Source organism: Fundulus heteroclitus, chromosome 24, assembly GCF_011125445.2.
Source record: "Fundulus heteroclitus isolate FHET01 chromosome 24, MU-UCD_Fhet_4.1, whole genome shotgun sequence".
Taxonomy (NCBI): Eukaryota; Metazoa; Chordata; class Actinopteri; order Cyprinodontiformes; family Fundulidae; genus Fundulus; species Fundulus heteroclitus.
Window position 1 is genome coordinate 10,502,649 of NC_046384.1, and position 17,285 is coordinate 10,519,933.

The 17,285-nt window shown below is 41.5% G+C and overlaps 1 protein-coding gene across 2 annotated transcripts; it reads right to left on the bottom strand.

The window, feature by feature from the left end:
- Positions 1 to 406: 406 nt before the first annotated feature.
- On the bottom strand, positions 407 to 15,621 carry LOC105917407 (cystathionine beta-synthase). Of its 2 annotated transcripts, none has more exons than XM_036128099.1 (15): positions 15,475 to 15,621; positions 11,295 to 11,568; positions 11,097 to 11,203; positions 10,848 to 10,982; positions 10,676 to 10,755; positions 8,758 to 8,962; positions 8,576 to 8,667; positions 6,375 to 6,500; positions 6,206 to 6,290; positions 4,466 to 4,571; positions 4,314 to 4,391; positions 4,090 to 4,224; positions 3,902 to 4,010; positions 2,276 to 2,360; positions 407 to 1,137 (listed from the first exon to the last, which is right to left on the bottom strand). In XM_036128099.1, the coding sequence occupies exons 2-15, from the start codon at positions 11,558 to 11,560 to the stop codon at positions 1,007 to 1,009; spliced, it is 1,740 nt and encodes a 579-aa protein (XP_035983992.1). In that variant the 5' UTR covers positions 11,561 to 11,568; positions 15,475 to 15,621; the 3' UTR covers positions 407 to 1,006. The 2 variants fall into 2 exon arrangements, with proteins under 2 accessions (XP_035983992.1, XP_035983993.1); XM_036128100.1 differs by lacking the exon at positions 15,475 to 15,621 and adding an exon at positions 15,276 to 15,429.
- Between the last annotated feature and the right edge of the window lie 1,664 nt (positions 15,622 to 17,285).

Below are 17,285 nucleotides of genomic sequence, written 5' to 3' on the forward strand. Positions count from 1 at the left end.
AAACAAGCAATGAACAAGGGTTACAGTGTTTTGTTTTTCATTAAAGCGTCAAAGAAAGATTAAAAAAATAAAAGTATTACTCAAAAGTTTGTATGAACTAGTTGTCCTTCATGAGTCACATAATGAGATAAGTTGCTTATTGTGCAATGATGATTTGAGGCTTCATTTACAGTAACGTGACTCATTTCAACTAAAGGGAATATGACAGAATAATAAATCATTACAGTGCAAACTAAGCCAGTTTGACAAATCTGTTAAGCGAGTTAGGCATGAAAGGATTTACTTATATAAAAGCGCTTCATGATCGCTGTTAAATATAGTTAAGTGACTGTGATGCTGCTATATATATGCAAGGCTCTGGGAACCTTGCAGGTTTAGAACCCATCCCACAGTGAGTACAGAATACTTTTACTTTGCTTAAACTTTATTTATTCATACACGTTCATTGAAGAAAAGCAATGCAATACAAAATATTTCCTCCCAGACACGTCTAAGATTAAATAGTCAAGACTTCTTTACAGTTACATGACAGACTTTGCGCTGAAACAAAAGTAGGAAAAGGTACAGTAAACTCACAATGACTGGCTATATACAATAAAGTCCATTTCTCTGACTGAGAGCAACGGGGCCCTTTCTTTCTGCTTCATGCAGAAAACCAGTTTTACAATCACACGTTTCATTCAGGATGATTAAAGCACAGCTCTAAAGGCCTCTGATGAGGTCTCACAGACAAGACATAAGCCGTCCAGTAATTAAAACCTTTCAAAAGAATTGCTTTCAGCTCTTAGTATACAAAATAACAAAAACCAGCTGCAAATAAACGGAAAGCTGAATCATCAGGTTTGGCTTATTTAAAACAAAATTAGATACTAAAGAGAGAATATTTCTTCTAAGCTAAGAATAAGAACCAAAACTTCAAGAATATTTTTTTCCTTTCGCCATCTTTAGGGAAACCTTCGCCAAGCTCGTCAGCTCTTATCCTTTAATCTTTCGTGCAGTGGGCTGGTTACATCTCGTCGGTGGACTCCGACACCGAGCGCTCCCTCCTCTCCCGGCCGGTGACGAAGTTGAGCAGGTCGACGGCCGTCACCACGCCGAACACCATCTGCTTCAGCGCGGTCGAGCCATTCGTCAGGTCTGATGGAGGAACAGGAGGCGGGAGAGAGCGGGTGAGATGTGCAGAAAGAGCTCTAGGGTCAACATTTTAGTTACTGTGATTTTTGGATTATAATTCATACTTTTGATTCATAGTTTGGCCGATCCTACGACTTATATTCAGGTGCGTCCACATTACCGTCTATTGCCACAAGAGGGCTCTCTAGGCTTGTGAAAACTATCCTGTTCCTGTACCAATTAAAAATTAAGTGAAACCTTAACTTAAAGACAACAAAGACTGAACACGTTTGTATGTAGTTTTGTTGTTTCAGTATCATTCACGCAGCAGAACGTTTTGTGGTGCAGCTTGAAGGAACCAGACCACAACAGAACCCTGTTAATGGGCTGTCAGTGAAGCTAATAGCAGCTAGCGCTAGCTTACAGCTCTGTTGTCTGGGTGGTTTACAACTCCACTGATGAACATGAACTTTATGTTGCTCTGAAACATCCGTGTCGTACTGTTAGCTTAGCACGTAGCACCGCTATGCTAACGGTCTAAATTAGCTGTAAGTTAGCTGGAGTTGCTAATTCATCCCATTCATCCTCCCAGGTATGTTTCATGTTATTATGCCAGTTGTGGATGCAGCTGTTTAATTTAATAATTCTACTTACCAGACTAAATGTCAGTTTTTAGTCTTGGATTGTGTGAAATAAACAGCTAAATAAAAGCAACATATTGTTTTTTTCCCCCTCTTTGATGCATTTTTTGACTGATGCAACTTATAGTCCGGAAATTATGGTACTTTCAAAAACCAATGATGGCAAACCAACCATTAAATTTAAAAGTGAAATAGTTGAGAGAAATATTACGGTGAAGATCTGTTTTTTTTAATAGAAAAACCAGCAGCATGCTTGCTTATCTCCAGCAGATTCCAAAAAGGACAAGTCAAGGTTGTCCAAACTTTATTCCCACCGACAAACTACTGGAGTTTGATCGCGGATCAATAGCCAGCTGACCCGCTGGGTTTCACCCATGATGCAACAGCTGCTGATGGGACAGACTGCCCGGGTCAGCAGAGGTCGGCTGCAGGCCCAGGGGTGACACTGAACACGCACACATCACTAATATGACCGTCTGAGGACTAGACTGAGCAGCTCAGTGTTTCTACGCCAAACTCACATTGGATCTGTTCGTGCACCACCAGGGCAAAGTGGTCAAACTCCAGGATGTGAGACAAGTTTCCCAGATTATCAGTCAGCCGTATCTGTGCAGAAAGACAAGAGGAACGAAATGTTGAGAAACAGACGAGCGATCATTTAAGAACAAACATAAATGTAATAAAGTGGAGAGGTAGCAGGTGTCAATTAGCGGATTAGTCTGACACCAACCATCTTCAATAGTAGACCTTTTGACAATATAAAAATTTTCTGAGATATTTTTACGGTTTTTATTGGTTGTCAGCTATAATCATTAAAAATAAAAGAAATAAACACTTAAAATGAATCAGTTTTGTGTAATAAATGAATATAAATACACAAGTTTCACTTTTTGAATGGAATTACTGAAAGAAAGTTGTTTTTTTCCATGATATTCTAATTATATGACCAGCACCTGTATCTACAGGTCCATGCATGCAGTTCTGGTTTCCCATCCAGGTACGCCTTAAATGTGAAACCCAAGACTTAAGAAAAAAAAAGAAAAAAGGTGACATTATGTAACTAATGTGGAAGGAGGAAGTAAACGTCTCGTTGGAAATCGGTTTGGGCTCCACCACAGGAGTATGGAGACTCCCTACTGGCCTTTAATGTCTCTAAAGTGCACTGCAAAAGCAGTCATGTACCAATATACCTCATTAGTTAAACTATAACCACTAAATTAATTGGATTTAGGCACATAATTATGCAAAAGCCCAACACAAAGTATTGAATCATTGTGAAGTAGAAGGAAAGTCTTGGATTTAAGCATCGAGGAACAAATGCAGTTTAAACCTGTTCAGTTAAAAAATTACAGTTTTCTACAATTTAAACAACGTTTCACCCAAATTCCATGTAAACGATTGAGAAAAGCAAATATAAATAGTTAAAATCCTGATTATAGAGGACGGTTTGGAAGCACTTTTGAAGCTTTTTGTCCGCTGGCAGCCGATCGGTGTCAGGAAGTCGGCTGGAACTTTAAATTAAATGATAAGATAAGATAAGCTTTATTGATCTCACAGTGGAGAAATTCACTTGTCCCATCGGCTCAATAGTCAAAAGTCAGAAGAAGGTGTCAAAGTAGGTAAGTAGAATCAGTTAGATACAGTTATACAGCTGTATACAATATACAATTCTGTACACTCCTATGTATAAATATGTTATTGTACAGTTTATACAGGACTATTGCACAGGCTTATTGCACAGTTTATACAGGATTATTGCACAGGCTTAATGCACGGATTATAGCACCTTGTTTAAATAGCTTATTGCACATAAGTTATTACAGTTATTGTTGCAGCTATGGTGCATGGTTGCAGTCGTTACTCTAATAGTTACACTTATAAGGCTATGATCAGGTAGCAGCAGGAATGAGTGACCTTTATAACATAATAATAATAATAATAATAATAATAATAATAATAAACACAATAAACATAATAATAAACACAGCACATTATTGCACGTAGTTACTGCAAAACACTTGTTACAGTAATTGTAACAGTTATACTGTTACAATTACTGTCTACAGAAAAGCAAATATAAATAGTTAAAATCCTCGACCCAATAAGAAATGTAGTTTCTTATTGGGACGAGGCGGGTTGAGGCCGACCTGCTTGAACTGCTTGTAGAGCACTTTGCTGACAGGATCGGACAGCTTGATCTTCCCCGCCAGGATGGACGACAGCATGTTTCCCAGCGTCACCATGCCCAGGATCACCCTGCAGAGACGGACACACGGCTCAGTTCCTCCCTCAGCGACTTCTCCCCGGACAGGAGGAGCGGACGTCTCCCACTCACCCCGCGTCGTCCACCACCGGCGCCTGGTCGAAGCTCTTCTCCTTCAGGATCTTGATGGTCTGCTGGCAGGTGACCGTGGGCAGGACGGTGAGAGGGGCCGACAGGTTCAGGCTCTGCACCTTCAGGTTCCACCACCTTGCAGGGCAGAGAGATACTCCAGCAGGTCAGAGGTCGAAGGTGAGGCGGTGCCTCTCTGGAGACAAACCCATTTTAATAAGGCTTACCAGGGCTTCTTCACCATGATGTCCTCCTCCCTGAGGAAGCCTTTCTGGACCATCCACTTGTCGCTCAGGAACTTGGACCTGCAGGGCAGAAGGAAAACGTTGAAGCCGGCGTTGATCCGCGAGAGCGAAAAAAAAAAAGAAGCAACCCTCACATGTAGTTGCGGATGGAGTCCGGCAGGATGACCACGCAGCGCTGGCCCTCCTTCAGCTCTTTGGCAAACTTCACAGCGGCGGCCATGGCGGTCCCGGAGCTGCCCCCTGGTGGAGGAAACGAGAAACACGACTTTAAAGGTATACTATGCAACCGGGGTTGATTTTCCAGCGAGGCTCCCCCCAGAGGGCGAAAGTAAAAGTGCACTGTCGTAAAGATGCTCAGCTGTTCTGGTTTCTCCGTCAAGACAGGCGCGGTTGTTTTGAGCTTAGCAGACAGGCGAACGCAACGAAAAGTGGAAAAAACGGCAGTACAAACAATGACTAACACAGTGAAGGTATGAACATCAAGCTTCCTGTCGCCTCGCCAACATAAAAAAAAAAAAATTTTATAAAAAATAATAATATTAATAAAACGATATGCTTCATGTTTATTTGACGTTAACACGCGGTTCTTTGTTGCTTTCGCGCGTGCATATAGTGAATGGCAGGGCAAAAACACATGGAGTTCTCGCCGTAAAGCAAGACCGACTCTCGCTGTCTTGCACGAGACTTCTGATCCTGTGAGTGCGGGCCGAGAGCTCTTGCAATGGCGTACCGCGCACGTGACGTCACCGTCTCAAGAGCAACGCCCCTTTTGCCGCTTAGGTAGGACATACAGGTAGAGAACGCCCGTAGCAACCAGCTATTACACGCGCAACAGAAACAGCGATATGACCGACTTTATAGCCGTTAAACTTTCCCAAGACGATGTCCCAGGCGCACGGTTTACTGGTCGCACTGTTGAAGAACACACCAACCTTCAGCTCAAACGATGGCTTGAGGTTCGAGGGCTTAAAAAGACTGGAAAACTGGCCGAGTTGATGAACGGTAAGCTTTGTTTTTTTTTTCCTGCACGGCGATCATGGCAGCGTCGGCCGTTTTTTTTGTTTTTTTTGTTTGTAATCACCGTCCAGGGATCGGTATATGTTTAATGTTTGTCTCATTTGAAATGTTTTTGAGTAAGCTATCCTGGTAGCAGGGTATCATGTTAGCGCCTGCTACCATGATAGCCTATATGCTGTCATGGTAGCAGGCGCTACTTTATTAACATGTCGGCCACCAAAATACTCTTACCTTGACTTGATGTCGCTGGAATTGGGTCAGGATGTTCTTCGGTTGTGCCCTTTCCTTCGACAAAATGCTTGCTACATATGTACTTGAATTTGGTAACTTTTTCCGGGTTGAACTGTTGTGTAGGCCGACCGCCCCGGTGTTCCAAGTGCATACATTTCTCCTTGGCAGTCTTGAAGAAAACATCCTTCATATGCGGCCGATCAGCGTACCTCGAGTCGCTGTTGCACGTTCCATAGCAACAATGTTTAAAAACCATGGTTTTAGATTTGGAAAAAGCAGTCGTTTACCGAGTAAAACCTAGGCTAACGCACGTCTCTTTTACAGCAAAACAGCGGCGGACTATGCAAGTTTGCCCTACTGCGTACCACGTGATGTGACGTCATCGTGACGTTACGTTTCTAAAAATAGCTCGCTCGCGGTACGCCATTGCAAGTGCGGTGTTTCCCCCACAGACCACCAGGGCGGCCGAGAAAACCTTTGTTCGACCTGAAATGACTCATTTAATCATCCAAAACGGTATGGAACACATTAATTAACTGAAAAATGTTGCATAGTATGCCTTTAAATTCATTGGCTTCTCAACTAAATGTGAACTTTTCATTCGTCAACTTGAGGTGCGCGTTTACCGCAGAGCAGGCCCTCGTCCCTGATGAGCAAACGAGACATGTTGAAGGACTCTTCGTCATTGGACTTGTACCACGTGTCCACGACCTGGAGGGAGGAATAAAACAATAAATAAAACGCCTCTCTGATGGAAAACGCTCAGAGAAAACAAAGACAGCAGCTAGGACTCACGGATCTGTCGAGCACGGTGGGGATGAAGTCGTACCCGATTCCCTCCACCTCGTACTGCGTCTTATCGGTCCTGTTGATCTCGTCGGGCTCGGCCAGGATGGAGCCCTCCGGGTCGACGCCAATAATCTGCACAACGACAGAGGAGACGTACGGTCAGGGTTCATGGAAACGAGACTTTTCTAGAGTTAAACGCCGTCTTTAAACACAGAACCTGGTAAAAAAAAATAAAATAAAAAAAAGACAAGAAGGAGAGACAGAAGGGCAAAGGGAGTGGAAGAGAAAAGAAGGGATGGATGGATAGATAGATACATAGATAGATATAGCTAGATACATAGATACATACATAGATACATAGATAGATAGATACATAGATACATAGATAGATACATAGATAAGATACATACATAGATAGATACATACATAGATAGATACATACATAGATAGATACATATATAGATAGATACATAGATAGATAGATACATAGATAGATAGATAGATAGATAGATAGATAGATAGATAGATACATAGATAGATAGATACATATATAGATAGATACATATATAGATAGATACATATATAGATAGATACATATATAGATAGATAGATAGATATATAGATAGATACATAGATAGATAGATACATAGATAGATAGATACATAGATAGATAGATACATAGATAGATAGATACATAGATAGATAGATACATAGATAGATAGATAGATACATAGATAGATACATAGATAGATAGATAGATAGATAGATAGATAGATACATAGATAGATAGATACATAGATAGATAGATACATAGATAGATAGATACATAGATAGATAGATACATAGATAGATAGATAGATAGATACATATATAGATAGATACATATATAGATAGATAGATAGATAGATAGATATATATATAGATAGATAGATAGATAGATAGATATATAGATAGATATATAGATACATATATAGATACATAGATAGATAGATACATAGATAGATACATAGATAGATAGATACATATATAGATAGATACATATATAGATAGATAGATAGATAGATAGATAGATAGATACATATATAGATAGATACATATATAGATAGATAGATAGATAGATAGATAGATAGATAGATAGATACATAGATAGATAGATAGATACATAGATAGATAGATAGATACATAGATAGATAGATACATAGATAGATAGATAGATACATACATAGATAGATACATAGATAGATAGATACATAGATAGATACATATATAGATAGATACATAGATAGATAGATACATAGATAGATAGATACATAGATAGATACATATATAGATAGATACATAGATAGATAGATAGATACATAGATAGATAGATAGATACATAGATAGATAGATAGATACATAGATAGATAGATAGATAGATAGATAGATAGATACATAGATAGATAGATAGATAGATAGATACATAGATAGATAGATAGATAGATACATAGATAGATACATAGATAGATACATAGATAGATACATAGATAGATAGATAGATAGATAGATAGATAGATAGATAGATAGATAGATAGATAGATACATATATAGATAGATACATAGATAGATAGATAGATAGAAGATGACAGGATACACAGAAAAGAAAGAGGGAGAAAAGAGGGTAGGACAAGAAAAAGTAAGGACATATGGAATTAAAGGAAAGGAAGAGGGAAGGACACGGGTGTGAAGGAGGGAATGAAGAGAAAAAGGAAAGAAAATGTAGTAAGGAGACATGAATGAGAGAAGGACACATGGAATAAAGAAAGAGGAATGGAGCAAAGGAGGACAGAGAGAGATGGGACAAGGAAGACAAACAGAATTCCTCAGGACACAAAGAATAATAAAACGAAGGAAACAGGGAAGGAAACAAAGGAAGAACAAGAGAGGATTTAAAAAGGACTCAAGGAAAGATGGAAGGACGGAAGTAGAGATGGAAGTTCAGTAGGAAGGGAGGAAGAAGGAAAGTCAAAGATCGGTAAGACAAAAAAATAAAAAAATAAATAAGAAAACAAGGTTAAAAATTCAGAACACGAAACACAGAAGGAGATTTAAAACCTGGAAATATTTCCAGGTTTTCTATTTATCCTGACAGGAAGGATGCGAGGGGGAAAGGAGGGAAGGAGACACCGATCTGCTAGTCTTCCAGTGGACGTCAGAAGTGAGCTTACCCGGATGTTTGGGCATCTCTCCTTCAGTTTGCGAGCGACGCCCGTAATGGTCCCTCCGGTTCCTGCTCCCGCCACCAGCATGTCCACCTTCCCTGTCAGGAGCCAACGGGCAGAAACCGCGTTCAGAGATCCCGACGCCGCGAGAAATCAACCAGACAGCGACGGCGTAAGGCCCCGCGTACCGTCGCACTGCTCCAGGATCTCCTCCGCCGTGGTGTCGTAGTGGGCCAGCGGGTTGCTGGGGTTACGGTACTGGTCCAGGATGTGCGAGTCGGGGATCTCGTTCTTCAGGCGCCAGGCCACGCCCACGTGAGACTCCGGGGAGTCGAAGCGGGCGCTGGTGGGAGTCCGGACGATCTCGGCTCCGAGCGCTCTGAGCACGTCCACCTGGAGAGAGAAGGAAGAAGCTTTCAGCGCTCTGGGGCCACCTGGTGGCCGGCCGGGGAAGTGCAACCAGCTATAAAACTACAGCGAACACGTATCACCCACTGAGCTATATTATACACTGGAGTGCTAATCGCCCGCTGTTAGAACGAGTTGCTTTGAAGCCACCAGCCGCCATATTGGTACTCCCTATTTTCCTCCAGTAACTAGGGAATATGTGCGCTACAGCATCGAATAACGAGGATTTTCTCATGTTCAGGGGGGGCTTAAAACTTTTAAAATGTCAAATGCCATTTACTTTTATGTTATGTTCTAAAAATATCAAGTATTGAGAAAGTCATGTGCTGAAATATTTTGCATTTTATTTATTTAAATATCTATATCTATATATATATATATATATCTATATATATATATATATATATATATATATATATATATATATATATATATATATATATATATATATATATATATATATATATATATCTATATCTATATCTATATCTATATATATATATATATATATATATATATATATATATATATGTAAAATATTTCAGCACCTAATTTCCTAGTAGTTGATAGTGTTAGTACATCCACTGACTGTAGAATTACCTGTGAAACGTTTTCACACAGCCAGAAAACTGCTTGTTGTTGCAATCAAATCCTATGGAATTCTGTTAGAGTAGGGAGTAGCAAGATGGCGGCCAGTGACTTCAGTTTTTTGGCAAAATCAGCACTCCAGTGTATTATATAGCTCAGTGGTATCACCGCACATCTAGACTTTACCAGACTACCAGCGTTCTCTGTCCCTTTCATCCATTTTAAGATTAGAGAACAAAAATCCTGATTATATTGAAGACAAAAAAAAGGACATGAAGAAATAAATGGCAAGAAAAAGAGATAAAGAGGAACGAAGAGCAAGAAATAAACACAAAGAAGGTGCACAGAAGGAAACGACGTAGGAAGCAAGGAAGGACAAAGAAATTTAGCGAGGAAGGATAACGACTGTAAAGAGGAAAAGAGGGAAAGTAGGATGGAGATGTTAAAAAGTAAGGACACAAGATAGGGAGGAAGAGAGGAGAGGACAGAACTTAGGAAGTGAGGAAAGAAATAATGATGAAAGAGAAGCAGGAAGGTCAAAATGAACGAAGTAAAGCAGCAAAGGAGGAAAGTTTACATAGAAGGCGAAAATGTAGGATGGAAGGATGCAAAAAAGCAGGAAAGGTCATAAAATGGGAATAAAGAAAGGAAAGAAATACTAAGGAAGGACACTACTTCTAGACAAGGATGCACATTTCCTACCAGTCCACACCTGCACTGCAAAAACAGACTAAACTAAACTAAAAATAAGCAACATTTTCTTGAAATGAGTGTATTTGTACATTTTAATAAGATAATCTGCCAATGGAATAAGATGTTTGCACTTAAAATAAGAACAACTCATCTCCATCAACTTATTTCAAGTGCATTATATCTAATTATCTTATTTTAGGGGTAAAAATTACTCCTCCCATTGGCATTGACAAATACACTAATTTCAAGAAAATTTTGCTTATTTTTAGTTCTGTTTTTGCAGTGTGGGAAACACTTTAAAGGGCTTAGTCGTGTAGAAACTCCGACCAGCATTATAAAACAGACATTTTAAAATAATTTTAACTTTACAGAACTGTATTCTAAGGAGAACAGGGACGCTTCACAGAGAGAACTCACCTTCTCCATGCTCATCTTCTCCGGCATGACGATGATGCAGCGGTATCCTTTCACAGCCGCCGCCAGGGCCAGGCCGATCCCTGAGGACACAGGGGGGGGGGGACGGTTCTTACCAGCGCTCTGACCCACTTTACACACCGTCCACACGTCTTATAAACCCAGAGGCAGTTACCCGTGTTCCCCGAGGTGGGCTCTATGATCGTATCCCCAGGCTTCAGGATCCCCGCCCTCTCGGCGTCTTCTATCATCCGCAGGCTGATCCGGTCCTTCACGCTGCCTCCGGCGTTGAAGAACTCACACTTGGCCACTGGAGACACAGCAGAACAAGAACCGAGGAGGGGGGGGGGGGGGGGGGGGGGGTACGTCAGACCAGCTGCGTCTCATGGCGGACGTGTCCCAACCTGAGCGACGAGTGACTCACGTATCTCGCATTTGATCCCGAACGCTTTGGGGATCTTGTTGAGCCGCACCATGGGAGTGTCGCCGATCCTGTGCAGGATGTTTGGCAGGATGGTGGGGGAGGCGGAGCTGTGTGTGGGGGGGGAGAAACAGATGTGAAGCTGATATAACAGGTGAGAAAACGCATGTAGGGGCCTGTCTCGCCGGCGCGGCTCCTCACCTGGAGACGTGTGTGTGAGGGGAGTCGGCCTTCGAGGCCTCCAGGCTCCAGGTGCAGCGGCTGGGCAGGTCGGGCCGGATCCACTTCCTGTCCACGGCCGGGTTCTTGGGGGCCATCTGGATGGTCCTGCTGGGGTCGTCCCGGCCCTCCGACGCGGCCCTGCCCTCGTGCAGCTTGGCGTCTCCGTTGGCGTGGCCCAGGAGCTTGGCGTGGGGGCACACGGGGCCTTTGACGGCGGCCTCTTTGGACGAGGGGAGAGACGGCATCGCTTAACCTGGAGGGACACAGGAAGTTATGCAACGGTTCCTGCTGGGAGGGCTCTAAACATTTGCTTTCCTACACTTTCATTCTTCTCGAGACTAAACTTAAAGCTGCACTGAGACAGAAACCAGTTTTTACTTTTTGTTTCATTTAAATCCCTCTAAGCCTCTTTTAAAGCTCACCAAACGTAAAAAAGTGGTTCTCATAGAAAGGAAAGTGCCTGACAAACCCAGACCTGCCACTGATGTGTACACACCTGCACTGAAACACACTCCTCAACTTCCTCTTATTTATGCTGAGTCATGGCCGCATGAAAAATAAAGAGCAGGACCCTGCCGTCCTTATAAGGATGATAAATCCCTTGATTTCGGTCGATACGACATAATTATGATAGATATAAAGAGAATAAAAGCCCCAGGAAGATTGCCAGGTAGGCCCCCCAACAGATGCCTGTACAGATATTATCTAAAACTCCTCTAATATAACAGCTTAGAAAGATCTGCTGTTAAATAAAACCTAAAACTACACGAACGTGACTCAGTGACAGATGCTGTCATCATAGCCTGTGTTGAAATATCGGAACTGTCCTGTTTAACATTATTTAATAAAGCTACACTGTTATTTATATTGACGGTGACTTATTCTCCACATCTACTCACGCGTATTCGTCCTTTTAGTCCTAAAAAGGAAACACAGTCGGTATCAGAAGCCGTCGGCCTTGATAGGCGCCGGATGAGAAACCAGAACCAGGGCAGAGGCTGACGTGGCTTCAGCTAATATTGCATCACTCACCAAACAGAAAGAACGTTTCTCGACTTAATAACCGTCACGCTTTCCAGGGAAAAGACAAAACCTAACAATCCAGGTTAATAAACAGTGGATCTGACACATGAACAAACCTCCACTTTTATAACCCCCCTCTTTGTTTCTTTAATCTGAACCTGGAAACGATGACTCGGCTCGTTTTGGCTAATGACGCTGTAAATGGCAGAGTTACGCAACTGATGGTTAAACACTATCTTAACGCTGATATCCTGAGTGTGTAGTTCACCGTCGGTCATGTTGTTGACCTCTGGTTGCACGTCGGCTCTGTTGATGCAAAACAACGCCGCTTAGGGCGAAAGGTGGGACCCATACGGGCTGTAGAAATTAGTGTTCAGCACTAGGGCTGAACAATTAATCGCATTTTCAATCTAATCGTGATTTAAAAAAAACGCAATTTCCAAATCGCAGAGTCTGCAATTTTTGGCTATGTAACAATTAGGGAATTAGACACGTCCATTAGGTGTTGGTAAAATGTTTAAAGTGGGTTTGCCTCCACATGGAAGGGAAGACAGTTGCAGCAGTGAGATAATCTAATTTTATTACTTGTTTTAGAGTTTATATAATCATACATAGCATTAAGTTCTGGTCAATCAGTTTAATACATAGACTTGTTTGTTGGTTGCACTTTATGTCCAACAAGGATTGATGTCCAAATCAACTAAAAGCTGTTCTCTTGAACTATATTCTGATTAATAGAAACATTAAAAGTTCTTGTTTTGAATAGTCCTTGTTTAAAAACATCTTTATTTAGAGGCCATTTTTGTTGCTTGTGGTTAACGCAGAGAAAAGTCCAAATTGCAATTTTGGTTGAAATATATTGTAGGCAGAACGCAATCATTTCTACTCTGAGTTTAGATGCTGTGGGTCTTTTAGCAACTAATCTGCACAGCGAGGAAACTAATTGATTTGTTGTTTGTATATGTTTAAAAAGACATGATAAATTAAACTGAAAAAAAAAAAAAAAAAAAAAAAAAAAAAAAAAAAAAAATCGCATTAAATCGCAATATTAAGAAAAAAAAATTGCAATTAGATTATTTTCCAAAACTGTTCAGCCCTATTCAGCACCCAACCTGTTTTACCTAAATGGCTCATATTAATCAAGCCTACAGAGTAAAACCCGTATGGGGCCCACATGTAGATGAGCCGGCACTAACTCAGGACGCACCAGAGGCCAGATGTCAGGGCTGAGGCCCCCGTTTGACTCCGCCGTGGGTTCAGATGATGTTCACACACCTAACTGGACACGTCCTGCAAAGCAAACAGCCGTGCAGGCAGACAAACGCTCGACCCGAATCCCACGGCAGAAGAAACGAGGGCTGACCTTCCCAACGCAAACCACAGAGCTACTCTGGTGCCTTTCTGCAGGAGTGAAAGCCGCTGTGGTCGCACGTGGGGACTCCTCTCTGGTGTCCCCGCCGCTGCTAATTAAAGTTACAAGCAGCTACACCCGCCGTGGTAAATGTGGCTAGCGGCATGTGGACCTTAACAGGGTTCAACAAGGCAACTCGATCCCCCTGTGACCCCGGTGGGGTGGGGTGGGGGGGGGGGGTGGCAGGGCCCGGGGCCACAGGATTAACCACAGAGAAACCCATTCACCCAGCAGAACCGAAGCCAAATGGTCACCTGCTCAGTCCGGCCGACATTAAACCCCATTTAATGAGAAATCCCTCAGACTGCGTTTAATCAGATTATTTAACCACCTTTGCTCGGTTCTCCGCTCCGTTAGGGGATTCGTAAAAAAAAGAAGGCTGATTTGACAGGATTTACCCCAAAACAACTAACTAACTGTATGGCTAGCTTTAAAATAAAAAAAAAGGAGAAAACGTTTTGTTTAATTAAAAAAAATATACATATTTACAAAAAGTGTCCAAACAAAATTAAATAAAACAATCGTCTCCCTTTTTTTTTTTTATAAAAAACACGATCAAATTAAAAGAAATCTTAGCAACAATTATTCCCCCTGCTGCTATTAAGCCATAATAAAAGTAATATATATTTATTGCAATTCGGATCTACAGAAGAAACTTGAAATCAGTCTTCAGGTGCAGAATATTAATTTTTTTTAATGATCTGATCCTTAACGCTGAGACTGCAACTGGAGTCTCATTTTTTTTAAAAAAAAAGGACTAGAAGACACAGGAGGGGAGACTTTAGGGGATTTGAACCTACGACTTTTTAAAACTTCTGTACCTGTGTGTTTGAACCCCACAAGACAAACCTGATCCCTACCAAAACAAACCAATAAACGTATTTAAAGTTATTAACCATAAATATTACCAGAGGATCTGTTAGTCTGAGAGATTTAACAGCCTTCCACGGTGTATTTCCACCTCAGTAAGACCTGATCTGTTGTCTTGATTTAACAGGAGCAGGTTTCCATCCATCCATCCACTCAGCAGGAAGGCTCGCTTTAAAAACCTAAACTTTAGTTTAAGAGAAACAAATGCATTGCCGGCAAAGCAAATTGAAATGCCCTTATTTGCTTGAATCCGCAATGCAATCGTGCATCTTGCAGAAAATGGATCTAGAGTGAGATTCTGTAACAGTCTGATCCACTAAAAGCAGTTTTTTAAGCATTTAAAAAAAGGATCTGACTTGCTGGATGGGGTTATGTCCGTGTCAGCATAAAGGAATATTAAAACGTATTATTATTTAAGATTTTATAAAAAGGAATATATAAAAGGGAACATAAAAAAGATTTTATGATTCAAAGTATGTTTTAAAAGGTAAGGTGTACGCAAATGAGGCAAAACAAAGCCACGCAGCCATGATATTTCGCATTTTCTTCGTTATTCTCCTTCTAAACACACATTTACCTTTTTTTAAAAGCGACATTGTACACTTTCGATAAATTTATATCAAATATATAGAACATAAAAGCTCAAGCGAGCGTACCATCATCCAGTTAGAGTTAGATAAAAGGCTCGCATCCCAACCCCCGGCAGAAACCTGGGACTACGCAGGGATATTGCATCAGCTCGCCGTCCTTCACAGCCGCTTTCACCGGGCCGACACCTTCAAATCCTCCACCCCCCCGTATGGCTGCTGCATCCCCGCAGCTGAAGCTCCCTCTCCCCGCTTCGCGTCCACTCACCTGGAGGTTCAGATGTAGCCACGGAAAACTTGGCTTCGCACCGAGATGTAAGCCGAGGACACCACAACCGGAATGAGGCGCTTCCGGGAGCAACGGCGGTTTTTTTGGGGGGGGGGGTTGGCAGGCAGAACGCGCACGTGTGGAACACCGAGAGGACGCAAGGAAAGCTGCATCCTGATTGGCTGCGGCGGGGGCGTCTGTTTGGACGGCCTCGGCCAATCGGAGAGGAGATGTTTTTTCGATGCTGGGTTTGGGAAAACATGGCGGCGCACTTGTCCGCGCCACCTGTTTACTTTTTAGTCGTCGCGCACTCTGTCCTCGTACTTTGGTCCACATCTTGAGGACTTCTCATGAGCTTTGCCTCCGTTATAAAAATAAAATGTCCAGTAGACAAAAACGACGATTTAATTTTTTTTTAACTTTTAAAAACGTCACAAAAAAGTCAGTATTAAAATTAGAGTAAGTTTTAAACATGTTATATGAACAGGCGGAACAAAAACAACTCCCCACATGTATCTTAAAGGGTCTAACAGTGGACGTCCTGACTTTGGAAGAACGTTTTTTTAAATCTGAAGTCAGAAAAATTAAGATAAATTCAAGAATTAGAAGGTTTCTGATAACCCGGGTGAGATACTCCAGGTGTCAGTGGGTCAGGAGTGGCTTATCACAAGAAATGCGAGTTCTTCGTCCTTGCCCTGGACACGCCTGCGTGGTTCTCATGGAGGATAACTTTAGGTGCAGTCACCAAGCTCCTGAAAGACTTTTCCTTAAATGCACTGAAGGCCGTATATCACAGTTACTTGTGCAATTTTTCCCATTGCATGTTTTTCTTCCACTCAACTTTCCATTCATATTATTGGATAAAGCACAATGAAAAAAGCTAATTTTGTTGTCTACCTTTGTGGCTTACACCATAACTGTTTGTAAGTGCATTAAAATGGACAAGTGGCCTTTACTTGACAGTAGGCTGACAGGAAATGGGGTTGAGAGGGCCAAGGTATGTGGCAAAGGTCCACAGACTGGGAATGGAACCCAGAACAGTCGTATTGACTATGGCCTCTGAACATGAGTCGCATGCTCTACCCCGCGCCCCAAATTAACTCATTTTCTACAGATTTCTGCACATTCTTTACAGAAACATTTTTTACACAGAAATTTCCTTAGTTCTTAGTCCTTTACAGCTATTTTAAAGTATAAAATTTAGTAATTCAGAGGAGATATGTCTACTCTGGACAGGCTTTGAACCTGGAACACTCCCACTCACAGGTAGTCAGGAGGAGGAAGACACACGTAAAGAAACACAGGACATAAATAATCGAGAAAAAAGCACTGAAAAAAGCAAGGAAGCATTTGATGAACACAAGCAAGGATGGAAGAAAATAGTACTGACACAAAGGAGAAAAAGATACAAGGAACAATGGAAGGAGACAAGGAATAAAGAAAGAAAAGAGTGACAAGTCTAAGGAAGGGAAGGACGAGGAAGGATGAAGAAAAGAGGAACAAAGGGAGAAGGACAAGGATAGCAGGAGAGGGACACAATGAAGAAATTGGAAGAGTAAGAGGAAGAAAAGGTAAAAAATGGAAATAAGGGAGGAAATAAGATCCAAACCAGGACACAAGAAGGCAGTACATGAGGAAGAAAGAGAAAGATGGTTAAAGAGGAAGAACACAGGGACCAAAGGACCACAAGAAATGAAGTAACATTCAGACATTAGGTCAGGGAACAAATTTTGGGAAAATATTTAAAATTTCTTTCACCCGTTTTCCTTTTTATATACTTATCCATACCTCAAAAAATACTTAAACCATCT